We start from the raw sequence: 20500 nt of genomic DNA, 5'->3' as shown, positions 1-20500 counted from the left end.
GGTAAAACCTGTATTCATTTCAGTGTATGTTTGCTTGTGAGTTTATTTTGATTCTGAATGAGGAAGAAAAATCACAAATACGTTGGGAAAACAATGGTTTGGAAAATATTTTATTCTTTTTAAATCAGAAAGACAATGTGAAAAAACAGCATCACCACATCACTGAAAGATGGTAGGAGAAACAGGCTGCAAACACCGCACAAGAAAAAGGCATTTCCGTGACTTGCTTATTTACACATTATATACACGTTTTATACAGGCCCGGTAAAAATATAGACCTCAAAGCACTTACGGTTGTCAGTCATTATTTCTGACACCGCCACACATTCACATGTAGAAAAGCTGAGGAAGAGCTTTCACAGATTTATAATGAATAGGAATATTAACCATGGACATACCCTAAACACATAAAATACAAAAATGCTTTATATTGTCGACAACTTCCCTCCGACCCGAAATAAAATACATACTACTTAGATCACAGAAACTGCTTTCTGCCAGATTACATAATACATACAATCATCTACGGTACATAGAGAATTCAAAATCCATACAGGTCCACAAAGTAAAAAAAAAGAAGAGAAGAGAAACAAGACATTTCTTAATAAATACAATCACTGAAATACATTGGCAGAAACGTTCATATTGCAGTAGGTTGGTTGTCTTGTTTAGTGTCCAAGTTGCCAGCATTTAATCCGGTGTGCACTGTGCACGACTGATGTGTCTGTTGTGCAAATATCTGTTTCACTGTATTAATACAAACACTGGACAAAGCATATGAAAAATAGCTGTCTTTGTTTGACTGATCACATTGCATTCTCAGTTTTACTTTCATCTTCATTACATTTTTGGGAAGTTAAAGTCAAGATGTTAAGATTTTTTAGTGTGATTTAGAGGAGCGGAACATCATTCTACACATAACAACACATTAATTAATCAGTACTGAGTGTTGGTCAATGAAAGGCAGTGATTGTTGTGTCTTGTAACCATAAACAGATTAATAAATAATAAAAAACCCCACAGAGAAGCAGAAATGAGAGTGAGGCCTAAATTGTGAAGAGTAAATAATAATAATAAAAAAACCATATAAACTTCAAAGCTTGAGCTTCCAGAAAACTACCCCACAGGCCAACTGTGAAATTAAGCCACTGAGAGCTGATCAAAGATCAGTTTCTGAGTTATGGATTTTAGAACCTCCAATCAGGCATTACACAGAGCAAATAAAAGCACCACGTTGGAAAGTGAAATGAATACGAACATTGTTTGCAAGGTTTTATAAAAGTAACATCATTATAGACCCAGTAACTTTGAACAGAGAGGGGATAAAAATTTGATTATAAAATGTAAAAATGTAAATCAAGGCATTGTGACACAAAAAAGAAAATATGCCTGTAAAATAGCAAATTGCATATATTTGATTTCAAAATCAGTGCCACTTTCAAATTACAAACTAAGTTTAGATCTAGTTTTTAGTGATTTTAGCATGTTGTGGGGTAGATCATTCAGTTTTGTGCAGCATTAAGGTGCATTATCAAAATGTTCTGTAACATGATTAAACGTGTAACATCTGACAAAGACTTGAAAAAGGTCGCTGAAATGCTTCAAATGCAAAAAACAAAATGAAACTTAAAAATACCCACTAACCCAAACCCTATAACTTCTGTCCACAGGTACACATTTTTTCCAAACATGTAAAAATATCAAAACATCTTGAATATGCATAAATACGGCATCCACTGTGAAGCTGTATAGAAAAGTTCTTCAATGCAGTCTTGTGAAAGACTGTCAGAGTACTTCCTTTGCATATTCTATCTGCATTTTCTTCAGGTCTGCAAAAGCAAATCCTCTGCAAAAGATCACTTCGGTCCCAAACCTGCACGATTTTAAGAGCTGCGGTTCACCGACTGCTCTTAACACAATACAACACTGTTCAAGACTACAGTCAGCCCTTCCTCTAAATACTTCAAGACTGCGATATCAATCTCAGATCTGTGTGCAACTCAGGTATCCAAGCCTGACTTCAGCTCAGACTATTGTTTGAGTAACAGCCAAAGAGAAACTGTAAGTAATGCCTGTCTTAACGATAGATCCATTAAAGCCCATTTCCTCTGTTAAACATTATGAGCCAAATGGAAGCGATAAAAGAAAGGCAGCTTCATCGAGAGCTTTTATTGAGCTAAGGCTCTTCGGTTTTCTTTCCAGCTCCTCTATAAACTAAAGTGTTCACATGTGCCCTGGTATAGCCCCTTAGTGTCTATTTCTTTCTTTCTTTTTCCACTTAGATTATTTAATCTCAGGGTGAGTCTAAAAGTACAAATGTACCAAAGAACATTTACGCGGTTAAAAAGGATTTTAAGTCCTGTCAGTTGGAAATTTTGCATCTATCGACAGTACAAACAGTTAGAAGAATATAAATTCAGCTTACATTTCTTAAATTCAAATTCAGCTTAAGTCTTGTCTACACACTACATTGTGTATAATGCTAGAAAATGCTTAGGTTTTATGAAAGGGCCGGTAAACATGCATAGTGTGACAAATTCATCTGTAGCAGGTAGATCTGAAATGATTTTTCATGAGCATTTCGATGTTGGTCCAAGTGATTGGAGGCCATTCTGTATCCAGCAGAAATGAGTGTTTTTATACCAACGCGTTGCCTTCAATAGCTGCATTAAGGCAGATGACTGGAAGACGTTATGGAACATCAATCATTCAGACTGCTCGTTAATATGTTAGTGAAAAGACAACAGCTGCTGTGTCAGAAGAGCACATTAGTAGCGTTTTAAAACGTACAGGAACACAGAATGAATATTTACAGAACTATATACACATAAACAGTACACAATTATTAGGGGGCCCTTGGCATGGCAGCAATATGTGCATTGAAAAGAGAGAATATGGCATGCAAGCAGGTCCGTCCATTTCTCAGCCTTGACAGTTGATTGGTCCAGTATGGAGGAGAATGGGCAGTGGAGGAAAAAATAAAATGCAAAAGACAGATGCATAGAGATTCAAAGGCAAACCAAGCATCTGAATTAAATAAGAGAAAAATCTGAATCTACTTAGTGGCACCTCAAAGAAGGCAACTGTAAAGCAACTAACCATGAAATACGGGATATTTTGAATATACAAAGCTATTTTATCTGTAACATTCAAATGCATTTACTTTTTACAAAGTGGGAATCATTTTTGGTCATTTCACCCCCACCCCATATTTTTGTTGCTCTTAGGGCGCATGCTGTCTTAAACACAGAAAGAGCTGGAAAACTCACCAATGAGATGCTCTCATCAGATTTACTCAAAAAAAAAAAAAAGTCATAAAAAAATTAACCTTCATATATGTATATACAGAAGCCACTGAGAAATATAAGTTGTCTGCTTATCTCTGACACACACTCCGACACAGAATAATGCCTTCTGAGATAAGTGTACTGGAGCGCTAGCAGCCATTATTCCGAGTCACGCCAGTTCAGAGAGAATCAAACGGTTTAAAGGCCTATATAAATAAAGATCTATGCTAATAAAGATTTATGCAACATAGCCTCCAACGACACTATAAAGTGGTGCCAACTGTGTAACGTGTTTTTTCCTCCCAGCACTAGCTAGGAAGGGAAAACTAAAGAGTTTGTGCATCCTGCTTGCTCTGTTTTAAATGTTTAAGAGCGAACAAAGGCAGTAAAGTGTGTGACTGAGATACTAACATCACTTTTCTAATAATTTTGTTGTTGAAATTGGTTTTTAGCAGCATTTCCTGTGCAAGAGAAAGAGAAAAAGCCACTAAAACTCGCTCGGTGGCTTTCCTTCATTCTCTCTGTCTCTCTCTCACTCACGTTTAAAACATATTTCATTGTGCTGAAGACCTGAAGTTCTTTCTGAAGCTCCCATTGAGAGAAAATCCCCATCATACCAGCGCTCAGAAGCGCCCTTCATCTCTTTTGAGGTCCCGTGTCCATCTCTTCTCAGCTCTAGTGTCATCAGTCGTCGCTCTGCTCTTACTGGAAAAAAAAGAAAGCGTTTGGGCTTTTTTGGGATCAGAATGAAAATATTTTAGGTACATATGTAAATTTGTTCATTTAAAACTTACAAAACAAATGTCAGTTTCTGGGATGATGTCTTTGAGAGAAACAGCATCTTCGTTACTTAACTGCTCATCTAAGCATTCGGCTCCAGTGCTGAGGAAGAGAGCGAGAGATGAAGAAACGGAACTCTACACATATTTACTTCACCCAGATTTTAGCAATTTGTCATTATATACACACCCTAAAAAAAGTTCTGGGGTTGGTAAGATTTTCATGTTTTTGAAAGAAGTCTCTGATGTTCACAAGGCTGCATTTATTTGATCAAAAATACAGTAAAAACAATAAAACTATTATTGTAATCAAAAACAAACATTTCCATTTTAATATATGTTAATATTGAATTGATGCAAAGCTGAATTTTCAACATCACTCCAGTCTTTAGTGTCACATGATCTTTCAGAAATCATAATATGCTGCTCAAGAAATATTTCTTATTTTTTTCAGGCATCATTAATGAATAGAAAGTTACAGCAGCATTTATTTGAAATAGGATTCTTTTTTAACACTGTGAATTGTTCTGATCAATTTAATGCATCCTTGCTAAATAATAGTATTCATTTCTTTCAAAAGAATGCCCCTTTAACAGTTTAATCATAAGAGTTGGTGAGATGGAAAGTGTGTGTTTAGTTTTACCTGTGAGGGGCGCTGTTGTCAGGCTCAACGACTGCAGATTTGTGCACCTCCACCCCTACTGACCTGTTAATGAGCAGTCATAATTATACATGGGAAGGTGACGCCATGCCATAACAGGCAAAAAGACTACACAGAAACAGAGAAAAGTGACTGATTAAAAAATGATAAAGAGGATGTGTGGAGGTACCTTTGAGGAGGTGAAGATGACGTCATTCTGTGCTGCCAGGTGAGGAGTTGGGCAAATTTGTTGCGGCAAACTCACCGGAGCTTCCAGCCAAAGGATCAGTTTGTGGAAGCAGGTCCGGTCTGCCCGGCTGCATGCCTGAGAACAGCAATCACACGGGGAGTTATGATTTGATTTATGCTCCAAAGAAAGGACACTATTCACAGTGCATCTGAATCACAGATGAAAGTCATACACAAGAATATTTGAAAACAATGAATCTCTATCAACTCATGAAATAAATTCACAGTGTTTTACAGTGACGTCTATCGTTTAAAATTGTATATAAGGTTCGGATGATTTATTGCAGTATCCCAGCTCTTGTTTAAAGAGTGAAGAAAATTCAAAACCAGAGTTGATGTAAATAGTTTTGGTTGCATTACTCACCACTCTCTCCTTCTGTATCAGTCTGGTTGAGGTGAGTACGGTACACCAGTCTGGCGTCAGCGACTGTCTGTCCACCGGGAGCAGAAGCAGAGCTTCCCATTGGAAGCCGTCTCACAACACTCGAACAGCCACTTCGACTCTTCTTAGAGGGAGACGATTTTACTGAGAACGAAGAGAGGGATAGGATGAAGACTTTACAAAAATATTAAAAGGTTGGTTAAATAAAGAACGAAAAATGTCATTTACTCACCCTCATGTCGTTTCAAACCCATAAGACTTTTGATCATCTTCAAAACACAAGTAAAGCTATTTTTAATGTCCCTCCATCGAAAGTCCATTCCACCAAAACTTTTAAGGTTCAAAAAGTTCATAAAGACATAAAAGCAAGTCCTCCAAAGTGACACAATCGCTTTATATGACGTACAATTCATTTTGAGTTGTTGATGTGCTCTTTGAATGTGCACTGATCAATGTTTATGTCTGAATAAAAAATAACTATTAAATTAAATCTGTTAATTATATAAAAACAATCGTGGATATGGATCACTTTTTGAAGCTTGAAAGTTTTGGTGGAATATCTGACTCTCTTCCTTTGTGTTTGGAAGATGAACGAATGTCTTTGGATCAACATGAGAGTGTGTAATCGATAACTGAATTTTCATTTTTGGGTGAACTATCCTGAAGTTTTATGAACTTACGTGCTTTCTTAAAAACTGTGTTGCACATGAAACGCTGGAATCGCTCAGCATAGAATCCAGGCCGATGTACAGAGACCGTGTCCTACAACGTAAATGAGATAAATGCTGTTTATCTCATAAGGTAGAAAATAAGTGAAAAATAACTAATGTTTGCTTTAAAGTAACTTACAGGAGCTGATGACTTACCCCATCATGAACCAAGGCCTTCCAAGAATGCTCTATTTTTTTAATAAATCTGAAGGAAGAACAAAAGGAGAGGTATTAATGATGGTCACAAACATGTAAACATGCACACTCAACTGTTGCCTGCGAGTAGTCACCTGTATGACTGTAATATGTCGATGATCCCAATATAAATCAGTATTCTCTCTCCTTTACTGTTGCGTGCAGGGATACCTCCCCATCTACGGACAGAACATGAAATTGGATGTGTTAAATATGGTTACCATATACTGCAGCCAAATGAAGAAAACATACAAGGGGTTATAGGTTAAGAGAAAGATGAAACAGTTGGAAAGTTAAAGCAGACAGAATAGGTATACATAGAAATACTTCGAAAACAGTTGAACTGCATGGTTGCATCGAAAATCAAACAAAAACATAAGTGGGTGAAAAAATAAGATGTTGACTAACTGGTCTTCTGTTTCCAGGGTTCCTTTTCCTTTGGCCTCTCCCTGTATGGACTCCATAGCGGTGCTGTAGAGAGCTTTCTGAGCCTGTGGCCTCCTGTGGTCTGGCGTCACGGCCCCCTCGGACCCCCCGCACTCTACTACCCCTGCTCGCACACGGGATGCCTGATCTGCGTTATGGATCCCCACCAACAGACTGTAGTCCATAATCTTAAAGCTCTGCAGCAGCTGTCAAGTACAGAGATGGATCACATTGGACAAAAGAGCAAAAATCTAAATTCAATATGCATGCATGTATATTTACATATTTGCCCTAAAATGGTTTAAATGGTTATTAATTAATTAATGACACAGGGTGCATCTTTTTAAACTGCTGCAGCCAAATAGATTCAAAATGTTGAATTCAAAAAATAACATACAGTACAAAATCTAGTTTAAAATGATTATTTTCATTTATATGCCCCAATTAAACTATACACAGTAATAAAATGCAACATTTAACTTTTATACATGTTACTAATAAAACAATTTAATACATTAAAAAAGGATGAAGAACAAATAGAGATCACAAAATTGCTCCAAGTGTTTCACATACTATAAGCCATCATCAAAATCACACTACCGTTCAAGAGTTTACAGTAAGAAAGACTGTTTTATTTGAAAGAAATTAAGACTTTTATTCAGCAAGGACACATTAAATCATTCTGCATTTTAAACTAGCATGCAATAACACTCAAACACAAGCATGCATGCTCACCAGGCAGTCCCGCTGGATGGTTTTGGAGAGGGCGTTGTAGTTGTCTGGTTCTAGCTGGATGCCCTCGGGCATATCCTGGATGAAATCCAGATCTTTGCAAGTGGGGACCTTCTTCTCTCTCTCTTTAGGAGAGGCACGCCGCTTGTACGTGGAGCCCTTCAGGTCGTATTTGAGGTGCATAGGCACACTGCGGGGCAACAGGTTATTCATTACAACGATACGGATGTTCTTTCCACCCGACTGCACGCAATACAAGCCGTAAAACTTTGGGAGCAGCGTTCTCTTGTTCTGATTCAGATTCTGAGGAGAAAAGGAGAAAAATTCTGTAATAACACAAATTGGGCCTCAATGGTTGCTACAAGTTGACTTAAAATGTATTGTGTTTCAGATTCAAATTAAACAGAACTCATTCTAGACAGATGCATCTAAAGTACATGCACACGAGTGAGTAAAACTCACCATGAAGTACCCAGGCAGTAGCTTCTGCAGGAACTCTGCCTCTTTGTGCTGCACTGTTTTAATAATGAACTCATCATCGCTTGTCACATAAAATATCGATCCACTCGCTCCAGGGTTGGACAATTCGATCAAAGGATCATTACACAGAGAGTACTGCAGACAGAAAGAAACCACAAAAACACATCAGGGGTGTCCCTTAGGAGAATGAACAAATAAAAATCACATGTTAAATGGATCCATCTTTTTTTTTTTTTTTTGCACTTTTCTCTAGTCTTGAGTGTCACATGACCCTTCAGAAATCATACTAACATGCTGATTTGATGCTCAAGACACATTTCTTATCACAGAAAATGGTTGAGCTGCTAATTTTCGTGTAGAACAGCGTTTTTACTGCCACTTTTGATCAATTTAATGTGTTCTCGCTGAATAAAAGTATTCATTTCTTTAAAAAAATATCTTACTGACTCAAACTTTTAAACATATGTATATATAGAGAAAGTGCACAAAAACGATTAATCCATTTAACCTTCAACATTTTCTGAGCTCAACAATATCAGCAATACACATTGAAATATTATTTAATGTATATTTCATCATACCGTAATCTTTATATAAAGATTTATTATATTTTTATTAGTGCTGTCAAACGATTAATCGCATCCAAAATAAAAGTTTTGTTTACATAATGTGTGTGTACTGTGTACATTTATTATGTATATATAAACACACACATACAGTATATATTGTTAAAATATTTACAGCTTTCCATTGATGTATAGTTTGTTAGGATCGGACAATATTTGGTCGAGATACAACTATTTGAAAATCTGGAATCTGAGGGTGCAAAAAAATCCAAATATTGAGAAAATTGCCTTTAAAGTTGTCCAAATGAAGTTCTTAGCAATGCATATTACCAATCAAAAATTAAGTTTTTATATATTTACGGTAAGAAATTTACAAAATATCTTCATGGAACATGACCTTTACTTAATATCCTAATGATTTTTGGCATGAAATAAAAATGGATAATTTTGACCCATACAATGTATTTTTGGCTATTGCTACAAATATACCCCAGCGACTTAAGACTGGTTTTGTGGTCCAGGGTCACATATATTATGTAAACAAAAACTTTTATTCTAGATGCGATTAATCGTTTGACAGCACTAATTTTTATATAAACTTTTTTAATGGATCAATAAACTTATTGTTTGAGTTTATTCTCAAACCACCAGTTTATAAACTGTCTTTATAATACAGACAGTTCCAGTCCTTGATACTGATTGGTTGAGCTGCATTCGAAGCTGTTGTAAATTACTCTACAAACATACACCTCTTTGTTTCTGTGTCTGTGTGTTGCTCGGCAACCACTTTGTTGCAACCACAACCTTTTCTGAGGAACTACATTTTTTGGCGAAAGAATAATGTTTTTATTAATTTCATTACATTTATTTAGCTTTGCTTTGTTTAGTGAAACCTTGCTACGTATAAGGAATAACCGTTTTATAAAAGCAATAAGCCCTGTAAAGTCATGGTTTACAGTGAATTTATAATAGCTAAGAGGGTTTTAGGCACTCCGCTCCACATTGTGCCTAACAGCGCCCCTTAGCTGTTATAAATTCACTGTAAACCAAGGCTTCTAGGGGCTTATCGCTTTATTATATGAGACCTCAAGATGAGTGTGTTTGTGGTTCAGCTAACCAGATAATCGTCAGGTCGAATGCCAAAGAGTTCTCTGAAATATCGAAGGCGATGGGGGCGTAGGTCTTAAACCTGAAGTCACCGTGGTGATGCGCTGGGGTCAAATTACTTCCTTCACTGCAGGAGGAAAAAACAGAGACAGGGTTATGAGTTTCTGTTTCATTCAAATTGTATTTATTTATATAAACCCTGGCAGGGCAGGCTGCCCATTATTCAGTTTGAAGGTTTGAATGGCCAAAGACTCTGATATGGTTGGCATCTCACTTGGTTTATAGACACAAAGACTTAACAACAGTCAGCACACCAATTTAAATCTATTTAAATGGTCATAAATATTCAAATATATCTATAGAACATGGTTGAGTATTTCTGTGAAATATATACGCAGGTGGGATATGTTTTCGTACACACCTGGGGAAGAAGATGCTCTCCACTACATAGAAGTCCTGCATGAGAACATCTCTCTCTGCTTTCTGACTGAGGCTGCCCACAGTGTGTGTGATACCCAGCTGGATGGCACCTTTGAGGGCGGATGAGGTCGTCTACAGGCAAATAAAGAGTAACACGTGAGAGAATGCGTGAGAAATAAGTGCAAACAGAGAGGACAGATGGGAATCACTAGATATGTATCACAATGGTTGTTTTAAATAACCTACAAATGAGCTGTTATGTAGGTGGTGTGGGAAGATAATGCGTTTATAATAAAACTGTAATTTCCAGTAAAACAAATGCTGGAATGTGTCATTATTAGTGAGTGGGAGATGCATGTTTTCCAGACTAAATCAACAAAAGAAAAAAATACATTTGATGTTTAATTTTAGCACTACAATGTAAATGCCTAGCAAAATACAACATTTTTAAAATCCTAAATGTTCAAGAAATCCTATATAAAAGGCATAATTATACTGTATATCCTAACAACATTGTAAAACAACACAGTCAAGTGCCTGATAATCGCCCTTCATCCTGTATACCACTTCTATGATATTTACATGGTCCTTCTAGCAAAAAAGCCATGTTTTCCACACAATTTATCACTAAAGCGATATTTAATATTTTTGTGTGGATCAATTTAACAATACATAGCAATCCGCAGCAATATTTACCAGATATGTAATATGAAAAATAATAATTTCCTAATTCATCAAATATAAAAAAAGCAATATGAATCACTGAGTCACGGTGATTTAAGCAGACCATTTTGTAGGTTCATGAAAAGGAATCAAACTTATCAACTTTAAAACAGTTTTTGCTACTAAAGTTTAAATAAGAGACAGAAATAGATCGTAACGCTTTTATTATAAGGATGCATCATGAAACTACTCTATATAAAAACTTTCTGTCCAAGAAATGTAATGGGCAAATAGAAAGTATCTTAAAATCACTGTGATATTCATTTTACATCATCATCGACATTTCAGAATGTGTCTTTATAATCTCTTTTTCCTTTCCAGCTCCACCCTTTGGTCTATTCCTCTTTTTCATAGCTCAGTTTCCCTCTTTTGCCCTTCCTTTGTTATCAGATGACACATCTGACCGCAAGCTGACCTTTTTGTAAGTTGTTTCTCCTGTGGGGTCAACTCCTCGGTGACCGATAGTCTTCTTCATACTCTGAGATGATCCCGGCCCCTATTTAGAGAGACAGAGACACAAATGAGTGACAGGGAAAAAAGGGGAACAGAAAAAAACCCATCTGGTTTCATGTTAATAGAGGAGATTCAAGAGGCCTCAACTCCGTCCACGTTTAACTTTGTTTGTCAGGTGTTTCCTTGAGTCAAACACAGTCACACACATTCCTGTCTGTCTGTTCATCCTCTCACTGCCTTGATACATGTGAATCTTCAATTGACAATGAGTGCTGTGTGTGTGTGTGTCTAACTGTGTCAATATTTGCCCTGTTCGAGATCCTTCTCACATGACTGTTTGATCAACACAATAACAGTAAGTCAAGCTTACTTCAGCCTGCAGGGCTCATGTGTTCACATTCCTCTACCAATGTTCAGCAACTAAAATACACTCAGACTTGGATGAAACTGTGGACACCGAGCACTGAGATTTTATAGGTGCTTGGCTAACAGATGAGAAACTGAGATGAGAAAACAAGGGAAGGTGAAAATGTTTGCATGAAGCACTGAACCCCTGAGTGCAGAAACCAGTGGGAACCTGACATCTGTTTAGCAATAAAGCAAGAGACTGTGCTATATTGTACATAAATTCATGACTAATGCGAAATGTTAACCATTCAGAGATCGCTATATTTACTATACACTACAGCATGGCATCAAATGCCTTTTCACTTATAAAATGGTCACTAAACTGGCAAAAATGAACACCAATAATGAATGAACATAAAATTGATGCTAAAGCCGACTACGTTAAGAGCTAACTTTAAAATTAAAATATTTATATAATCTTGCTGCATGCAAAAACAGTGTATAATTGGGTGTAATTCCAGAACAAATAATTATGAGTAAGTTCAAATCATTATTCTAACAAATCATTTACTGAATCTGCCAGAATGGTAACATAATTTACATCTGACTCACTTAGTGAATGGCAAGTCATAACTTTCATTTAGGTCTACCTAGAAATGAAATGAAAACTATTACTGCGAGTTTTTTAACCCTCTACAGAGAAAATTATGAAAATTGTGAGAATTAAATCCATATATTTACTGACTGGTTGCTCATATCACAACTGCACATTTACAGTTTAGAAAACTGTGGCTCTCCAGAACCAGGAAAAAGGGAACTTTGATTTCAAAAACACTGAATGTTAATTATTTCAATGTTTTCATTTAATATATCAAATTTAATTTTGACTATTAGCCAATTAATGAATGAATTCTATCATGCATTTTAGCACAGATGGAGCGTATTAACCATGCAGCGGGAAGACTTATCAGGTGGAAGTTATGATCTCTGATTGTGTATGCGTTTGAATATGTGCTTCCCTTCAAGTTAGGTCATTCTGACACAAATAGATTAATGCCAGTAAATCTAAAAAGAACAGTAACATGATTTAATGGAAAATAAATGTGACGAAATGATGAACGAAACTGCAGTCTCACATTCATAAGTTCAATGAATTACACAAACTGGGTAGTCCAACATGAGATCAGTCTTACCTCCGTCATGGTCATCTTTCGAACTCCGCTGGACCCTTTAAAGGTGGAGGGAGAGGGAGAGAGAGAGAGAGAGAGAGAGAGAGAGAGAGAAGGAAGAACAAAAAACAACAACAACAACAACGTTTTAGAAGTGGGGATGGAAAAAAATATATCACAATTTCTGCTATTACTCTCTTTTTACAGGACATTTTAATATTAATTAGTCGATTTGTCATTCAGGTGGCCTACCCACTAGTCGTTTTTAATTATACACTATGGTTCAAAAGTTTGAAGTCAAATGAAATTAGTTTAAATGAAAATGAAATTAATACTTGAAATAAGCAAAGATGCATTCAATTCATCAAAAGTGACAGTAAAGACTTTTTTGATGCTAGTAAAAATTTCTATTTGAAATATAAGCAGTTCTTTTGAACTTTATATTTATCAAACAATCCTGAAAAAAAAAGATCACGATAACCGAATCATGAATCATTAAATGTTTTCAACATTAATAATAATAATAGGAAATATTCCTCGAGTGCCAAATCAGCATATTAGAATGATTTCTCAATAATCATGTGACACTGAAGACTGAAATAACGGCTGAAGCTTTGCTAACAAATGAATAAATCACATTTTAATATATTAAAATTAAAAACTTATTTTGAATTGTGACAATATTTCACCACATTATTGTTTTTACAGCACTATTTTTTTGAGCAATTAATTGCAGGCTAGATAAAAAATCTTGCCGATCCCAAACTTTTAAATGATAGCGTATGTAGTTTTGTACATCCTGTAATACTGAAAACTAGAAAACATCTCAGGTCTCACATTCAAAATTTGTCAGTCATCTCTTCTCCACTAGAAAAAAAAGGTAAAGTCGTTACAACCAGACAATGTCACAGGGGGCAAAATCTGTCATGACACCAGGGGTGCCAGACGATCAGCAGACTGTCACCGCAGATGCTTTGCGGACGCTTCACTCGATAAACAACACAGGACAGGATCACAGTCTAAAACACCCGGAGGCCTCAAATTCATATTTTTATAATGGCAATGTGTGGCAATGCTTTTTTGCATTTGATTCACATTGCATTTGATCGCATATCTTCAGGCTTGACAGAAGTTATACAACACTGCCTGTCGTCAAAACAAACAGAGTGAGACGCACCGGCACAGCGACTTCAACCCTGCCAAGAGTTTGATATTATTACACACAATCAAGATTAGAATCCAACCTACAAAAATAGTAACTGTATTCTCTGTGAACACACCAGATATGAGATACAACATACAACATATGAAGCAAATGACACAGAAGTGTCTACGATTAAGAAAAATATTGGTTTCATGTGGTTGGAAAAATCTTTGCAATATCTTCAGTATAAAAAAATTATTGTGGTGTAATCATTAGATAAAAAAGTGATTTTCCTTAAACATTTTTTTTTTTTTTTTTAATTATTATTATTATTATTATCATCATCATTATTATCATTTTATAAATATTTATTCATTAATATCATTATATTTTCAGGGAGTTTCACCGCATGATATTTTACAACATCAACAAGCCGTGCCTTGCCATAAAATGGTCAAATTATGTAATATTCCAAGGGTCCTCTTTATGATTTTTATTTTATTTTACCAAAATTAGCTCATATTAACTTAATATAAATTTAACTTATCTTAAATTAAATTAATAGACAGGACAAAAAGTTAGCACTGTTTCATTGACCCATTTGTCAAAACTAGGATTACAACAAATAGGTTGCACCAGGAATAAAAGTTAGAAATTGTTGTTTTACCATATCAGTCAAACTCTTTAAGCACAGGATCTTTGCCTCATGACTACCAGCACCACGTTTCATCTTGGGTGGAAAAACATTGCTGTGGTATTGTGATCATCTCTTTGGTACAGATGAGACATATTTGCCATTGCGGATAAGTATACGTAACTGCATAAAGAACGCATGGAAGGTAATTCACCCATTTTTACATGCTTTCCCAGACAACCACTGAAAATTCTTGCAGTAACCAATTGCAACGGCTATTTTAAATTAGAGTGAGGACAGATAAAGGTTGTCAATAGCCAGCAAATCAAGATACGTGAAAGGACTTGTGATATTGTCACACAAGTCAAGGTTGAACAACATGAGAGATGTTCAAAAGAGACAGCATTCAACTGCTTACCTTGCCATCTCACCATGACGCAGACCAATACGCATAAACACCAGTACAATATGGCCAAGAACACACTGTACAGCTTCAGAAGTGACAACTGCACTTAAATAGGGGAATGAATCCCCAAAATTACATTTTCAAATTGCAATAATCGACACCATTGTAACCAAGGCAAAGTTATGCAGTCTCGTGAGTTTGGTATCTGCTATTTTTGACCAAAGTAATGCTACAGCCACCAAAGACTGTGATTTTAACTAAACCACCGTCTACAGAGCCATCAGGTTGTGTTTATGTTTGGAAGGCTGCTTTACAAAGCGGGCTCTTAACAGGGTTGCCATGTCCACTTATTATAAGCAATGTTTCTTAAGCATCTTTGGACTTGTTGTTTGCTGAGCTCATTTAGCTTTCCATTTTATAGCGATAATAAAGTAGGCAGGTGCAGGTTGCAATATGTTGGTATGTGGTTTATTTCTAAGATAACATGTTTGGATGTAAGTTTATCACAGGCTTGTTATTATTTGCCGTATTTAAAAGCAAGATCTGGTAACACCGAGTCAAGACATACCTCCTTTCTTGTAATTTCTTGAACCACAACTCTAACGCTTTTACGTCATTAACATCTCCATTCATTTCAGTTCCGTACACCCAGCAGAATTTCTGAAAATACATTTTCCGGGAGTGAATTTGGCTGGAGTCCAATTGCCACTCCCATAAATTACTGAACTGTGTGTACAGAACAGGGTTAAGCACAAAAAGGTGAACTGACAATCAAATTTAACCACAACCAATTTCAGTTATCATTTTGTCAATCATCGCAGTTTCAAGAGTGAGTTCTGTTCCGTACATGCACATAATGATACATTTTGGATTCACTACCGTATTTGAATTTGGTTGTCACTTCTGAAAAACGTGTACTTGGCCTACGTAAAGCTTTATCCAGTATTGCAATGTCCAGGAACTGTGATATATTTACTTGTTCCCACAGATCGCTGGACCCTTTCATCATCAGTCTGAAATATCAGTTCCTATTCCCATCTGCCTTAATTACACAAACAGATGACTCATAGTTACAGTTTGCACTTTCATTACATTCCACCGATCCCCCAGTCATCAAGCTTAAATCGCCACTGCAAACGAGACCATGCAAGAGACAAGTCATTTTGGTTAATTGGCACTTAGTCTCTAAATCACACAGCACAACAGAGCCATGCATGTACCTCTCCGAGAGGCCAACAGCCTCCAAAATGGAGTCCTTAGATCTGTAGGGGTAAAACAGATATTTTAATGGGACCAAACTGTCAGCACTTAGACCAGTGTGTGCTAAAATTATCTCGCTGAATGGCTGAGAAACTGGATGGGTGTTTGTTGGTTTTTTTGGATGGGTGTTTGTTTGTTGTTTGGATGGGTGAGTGTAAGTGCTTGTTTTTTGATTGGGTGTTTGTTTGTTTGGATGGATGGCTGGGTATTTGTTGCTTGTTTGGATGGGTTTTTGTTGTTTGTTTGAATGGGCGAGTGTTTGATGTTTGTTTGGATGGGTGTTTGTTTGTCTGGATGGGTGTTTGTTTGGTTGTTTTTGGTGGGTGGGTGTTTGTTGTTTGTTTGGATGGATGTTTGTTTTTTATAAGTGAGTGTTTGTTTGTTTGTTGTTTGTTTGGGTGGGTGGGTGAATGTTTGATGTTTGTTTGTATGGGTGAATGTTTGTTGCTTGTCTGGATGGGTGTTTGTTTGGTTGTTTTTGGTGGGTGGGTGTTTGTTGGGATGGATGTTTGTTGTTTGTTTTTTATAAGTGAGTGTTTGTTTGTTGTTTGTTTGGGTGGGTGAATGTTTGATGTTTGTATGTATGGGTGAGTGTTTGTTGCTTGTCTGGATGGGTGTTTGTTTGGTTGTTTGTTTGTATGGGTGAGTGTTTGATGTTTGTTTGGATGGGTGCGTGTTGTTTGTCTGGATGGGTGTTTGTTTGAATGGGCGAGTGTTTGATGTTTGTTTGGATGGGTGTTTGTTTGGTTGTTTTTGGTGGGTGGGTGTTTGTTGTTTATTTGGATGGATGTTTGTTGTTTGTTTTTTTATAAGTGAGTGTTTGTTTGTTGTTTGTTTGTTTGGGTGGGTGTTTGTTTGCTTGTTTGTATGCATGGGTGAGTGTTTGTTGCTTGTCTGGATGGGTGTTTGTTTGCTTGTTTGTATGTATGGGTGAGTGTTTGTTGCTTGTCTGGATGGGTGTTTGTTTGCTTGTTTGTATGTATGGGTGAGTGTTTGTTGCTTGTCTGGATGGGTGTTTGTTTGCTTGTTTGTTTGTATGGGTGAGTGTTTTGCTTGTGTGGATAGGTGGGTGTTTGTTTGCTTGTTTGTTTGTTGTTTGGTTGAGTGGGTGTTTGTTTGGATGAGTGTTTGCAATTTATTTGGTTGGGTGGGTGTTTGTTGGGATGGTTTTTGTTTGTTTGTTTGGATCGGTGAGTCTTTATTCGGATGTGTGGCTGTTGGGTTGTTTGTTTGGATGAGCGGGTGTTGGTTTGTCTGTTTGGATGGGCAGATGGGTACAAGGATTGGCAAGTATTCTGGTGAACACAGTCGGTTATGTCTTAAGTTAACGTATACAGCTGAGAAAGAAACCGGAAGGGTGTCAGTATTAGGTCCGTGCATTTAGTCTTAAAGAGACAGCAGCCTATAATACCTGCTTCTGTCTGCTAATCAAACAAAACCACAGCGTTAACATAAAGACTATCTGTATTTAACTTATGCAGTAAGCATCTATGCTTGTAATTTGTGTAATTGTTCTTGTTTTATTACTGACTTTAGTAGTTAAGCTAGTAGTTTCTGCTGGGGTATAGAAGTACTTAAAGTAAGCTTTTAGTAATTATGAAAAGCAAACTTTTTTTTGCTGATCCAAAAAATGATACGATCCGTGACTCAAAATCCGTAGTATGATCCGAACCGTGAGTTTTGTGATCCGTTGCACCACTAATAGATGGACGGGCAGTTTAGTGCAAGGGTGGATAAATAAGTGGAAGGACGAATGGACAGATGACTAGTTTCCCTGAGGGAAATTTAGGTTGCCTCATAGTAATGACACAGGAATAACACCAAAAACAAACAATTATAACACACACTGTTAAAAACAGCATGTCACAAAATTAAAACATAATTTTAAATGTATAATTTCCTTCATCAAAACACATTGTTTTAACAAATTCTGGCTTTGTAAATCACGAAGCAAGTAAAATGACCACTAAGCGAGAACACATGGCTTATCTCTTGAGCTAGTCTATATTTAGGCCAAGCTTAAGAGATTCACTTTCTCTCAAGAGTGGTAGGGAACAAATTTTGTACCTCATGCACACGGAAAAAAACACACATTTGAGGTCATGAATTGTGGCAAGATGTGCTGCCTGTGAGATTGGATTTGAGGTTTAGATGTTCACCAGTCTGTCCCATTTCATCTGGGCGAGCGAGCTGGTTTTTGTCCCATTTTTACATTTATATTTAGAGCAAAAGAACAGCCTGGGCCATCATCAAGACTGTGCGTGTCTCTGAGAGCACTAAAATACTTGTGCTAACTATGTCCTAATGTGGGTTACCCACACAAAATACCATGATATTCTGAGCGAACAGACAAAACCACCTAAATAATGACCACCTGATTGACTTTAGCACCTCATACTAGTGAAGTCAATCTCCCCTTCATTTCCCAAGGGATGTTATTTTTACTCAGTGGTCAATGAAGACAGACAGAGAGTCGAAGAGAATAACCACTCGCAGGTTAATGCCATTTACATCCAAATAACCAATTAGCTAATGCACAAACAGAAACAGTTTCAAGTGTCAAAGGGATAAATGCATTATGACTTTGTTATGAGTTTTGCTACAAACAGTTGAAATAGAACCTGAAACACAACACGTGTAATAAATATTAAGATTACATGTTTGCCATGGTTTAATCAGCAAGTGACTAAATAACTTTCAACTCTAAAAGCAGTTTACATAAATTCCTGCAAATCTTTATGAAGCACAAATAAGAAAGCCAAACTAAACATTTTCTCACACAACTGAGGGAACTCCTTAGCTCTTGGTCAAACTGTTACATAAGCCCTATTCATACACTTTTAATTTGGCTTATTATGTGTACCACAAACTATTGTTTCATTAAACGAGAAAACATTTGAAATTTTTAATTGTACCTTATTCAATAACTATGGGTGGGACTGTGGAAAGTACTAGCACACTGATGCAAACTTAAACCTGAGGATTTAACTTAATAAGCATTAAGCTAGTTTTTACATATTAAAACGATTTAAATATCGTTTTGTCGTTGTCTTATTAGAGAAAGGTGTTAATATTCCATATATCATGTCATTTCTCATGGCATGTACAATATATCATGAAAAACTGAATGTTACCAAATGAAGTAGCCTACTACTTAAAAACTGAAGATCTCTGAGCAGTTTGGATACATTTGACCAAACGCATCTCTTATTTAAAAACAAATCTGTAATTTTCTCAAAAAAACAAAAGATTCTAAATAAATAAGATATTAGCGTGTTGTGCAGTTGTTGAAACTCGACAACATAGGAAGAATGGCTCATTCAAATGAGCAGAAAGTCCAAAACAAACCAGTTTAATAGAAAACAACCAAAATTATTCTTAACTTAATTGTATTTATTAATGTAGGTTATTTATTTTAATATCAGCGCTGTTATTTGTTTGATATGGCTGGGCTAGTTAGCTTATAGCATGTTAGCCACAGATCCACATCACCGATCTGGATTATTTCAGGAAAACCTTCACATCATAGATCAACTAAATTCAATAAATTACACAAACACATATCTAATAAGTTACATATATGTTATATTTACAAACTAATATCTATAATAGATTACATGTATTTTGTTGTTGAACAAAAGGCTTGACTGAAGGCAGTAAACACACTGAATCAAAGTGCTAGTAAAAACAGTGGATCCATGGCAACAGATCAACATTAAAACACAAAAAAACACACACGACTCCATATCACTATAATGATTTAATTTACCTGGAGGGGCGGATAAGCCCGTGTCGGGTGGACCGGCGGACGCCATTTTGATTCGGGTTTACTGTCTGGACCCGATCCCTGACCGGAACCAGACAGACAGACTAGTGTCCGGTTCCGCTCGGTCTGACTCTCTGGCACCCTTTACTGTCACTGACTTAACAAATACTACAAAAAGCGTTTCTAGCAAATATCTACACAATCTATTATTAGATATTTTATACGAACATCTAATTTATCCAAATGATAATTTATAATCCAAATTAGATCATATGATATCCGCGCTTTATGTGTAGATACTGACGACAGTCTTGCCTACTGAACGTCCCATTAGTTTGTGAAACAAACTCGCCAAGCCTTTATGTACAGTGCTAAAAATAACAAAACTGTTCACAGAACAGATAACATCTTGGACAGGTTGAGCATGCATGACATTTTAAGTCATTGTACACTGGGGACAAAATAATTGATTAAATTTGAAATAATATATTAACAAGCACTTGTAATAATACATATTACTTAAAAGTTAAAAGAGACAACTCCCTGCTGAGGGGAAGAAGAAAAAAACACCCTATGATGGCGGCTGCTCTTAGCTGGTTTAAACTGGTCTCTCAATGCTGTTTA

General features: G+C 36.4%; 1 protein-coding gene across 1 annotated transcript; it reads right to left on the bottom strand.

The window, feature by feature from the left end:
* Positions 1-94: 94 nt before the first annotated feature.
* On the bottom strand, positions 95-20187 carry pip5k1ab (phosphatidylinositol-4-phosphate 5-kinase, type I, alpha, b). Its single transcript, XM_058746835.1, is given in 19 exon segments — positions 95-3992; positions 4082-4169; positions 4710-4772; positions 4897-4924; positions 4927-5031; positions 5320-5481; positions 6018-6099; positions 6204-6252; positions 6338-6421; positions 6651-6874; positions 7404-7703; positions 7863-8015; positions 9564-9607; positions 9610-9680; positions 9975-10105; positions 11112-11192; positions 12691-12725; positions 16071-16112; positions 19880-20187. Coding segments are annotated over 19 exon segments (1791 nt in total). The 5' UTR covers positions 19926-20187; the 3' UTR covers positions 95-3989.
* Between the last annotated feature and the right edge of the window lie 313 nt (positions 20188-20500).

The sequence above is a fragment of the Onychostoma macrolepis genome, chromosome 16, assembly GCF_012432095.1.
Source record: "Onychostoma macrolepis isolate SWU-2019 chromosome 16, ASM1243209v1, whole genome shotgun sequence".
Taxonomy (NCBI): domain Eukaryota; kingdom Metazoa; phylum Chordata; class Actinopteri; order Cypriniformes; family Cyprinidae; genus Onychostoma; species Onychostoma macrolepis.
This window is presented reverse-complemented; position numbering and strand designations above follow the sequence as displayed.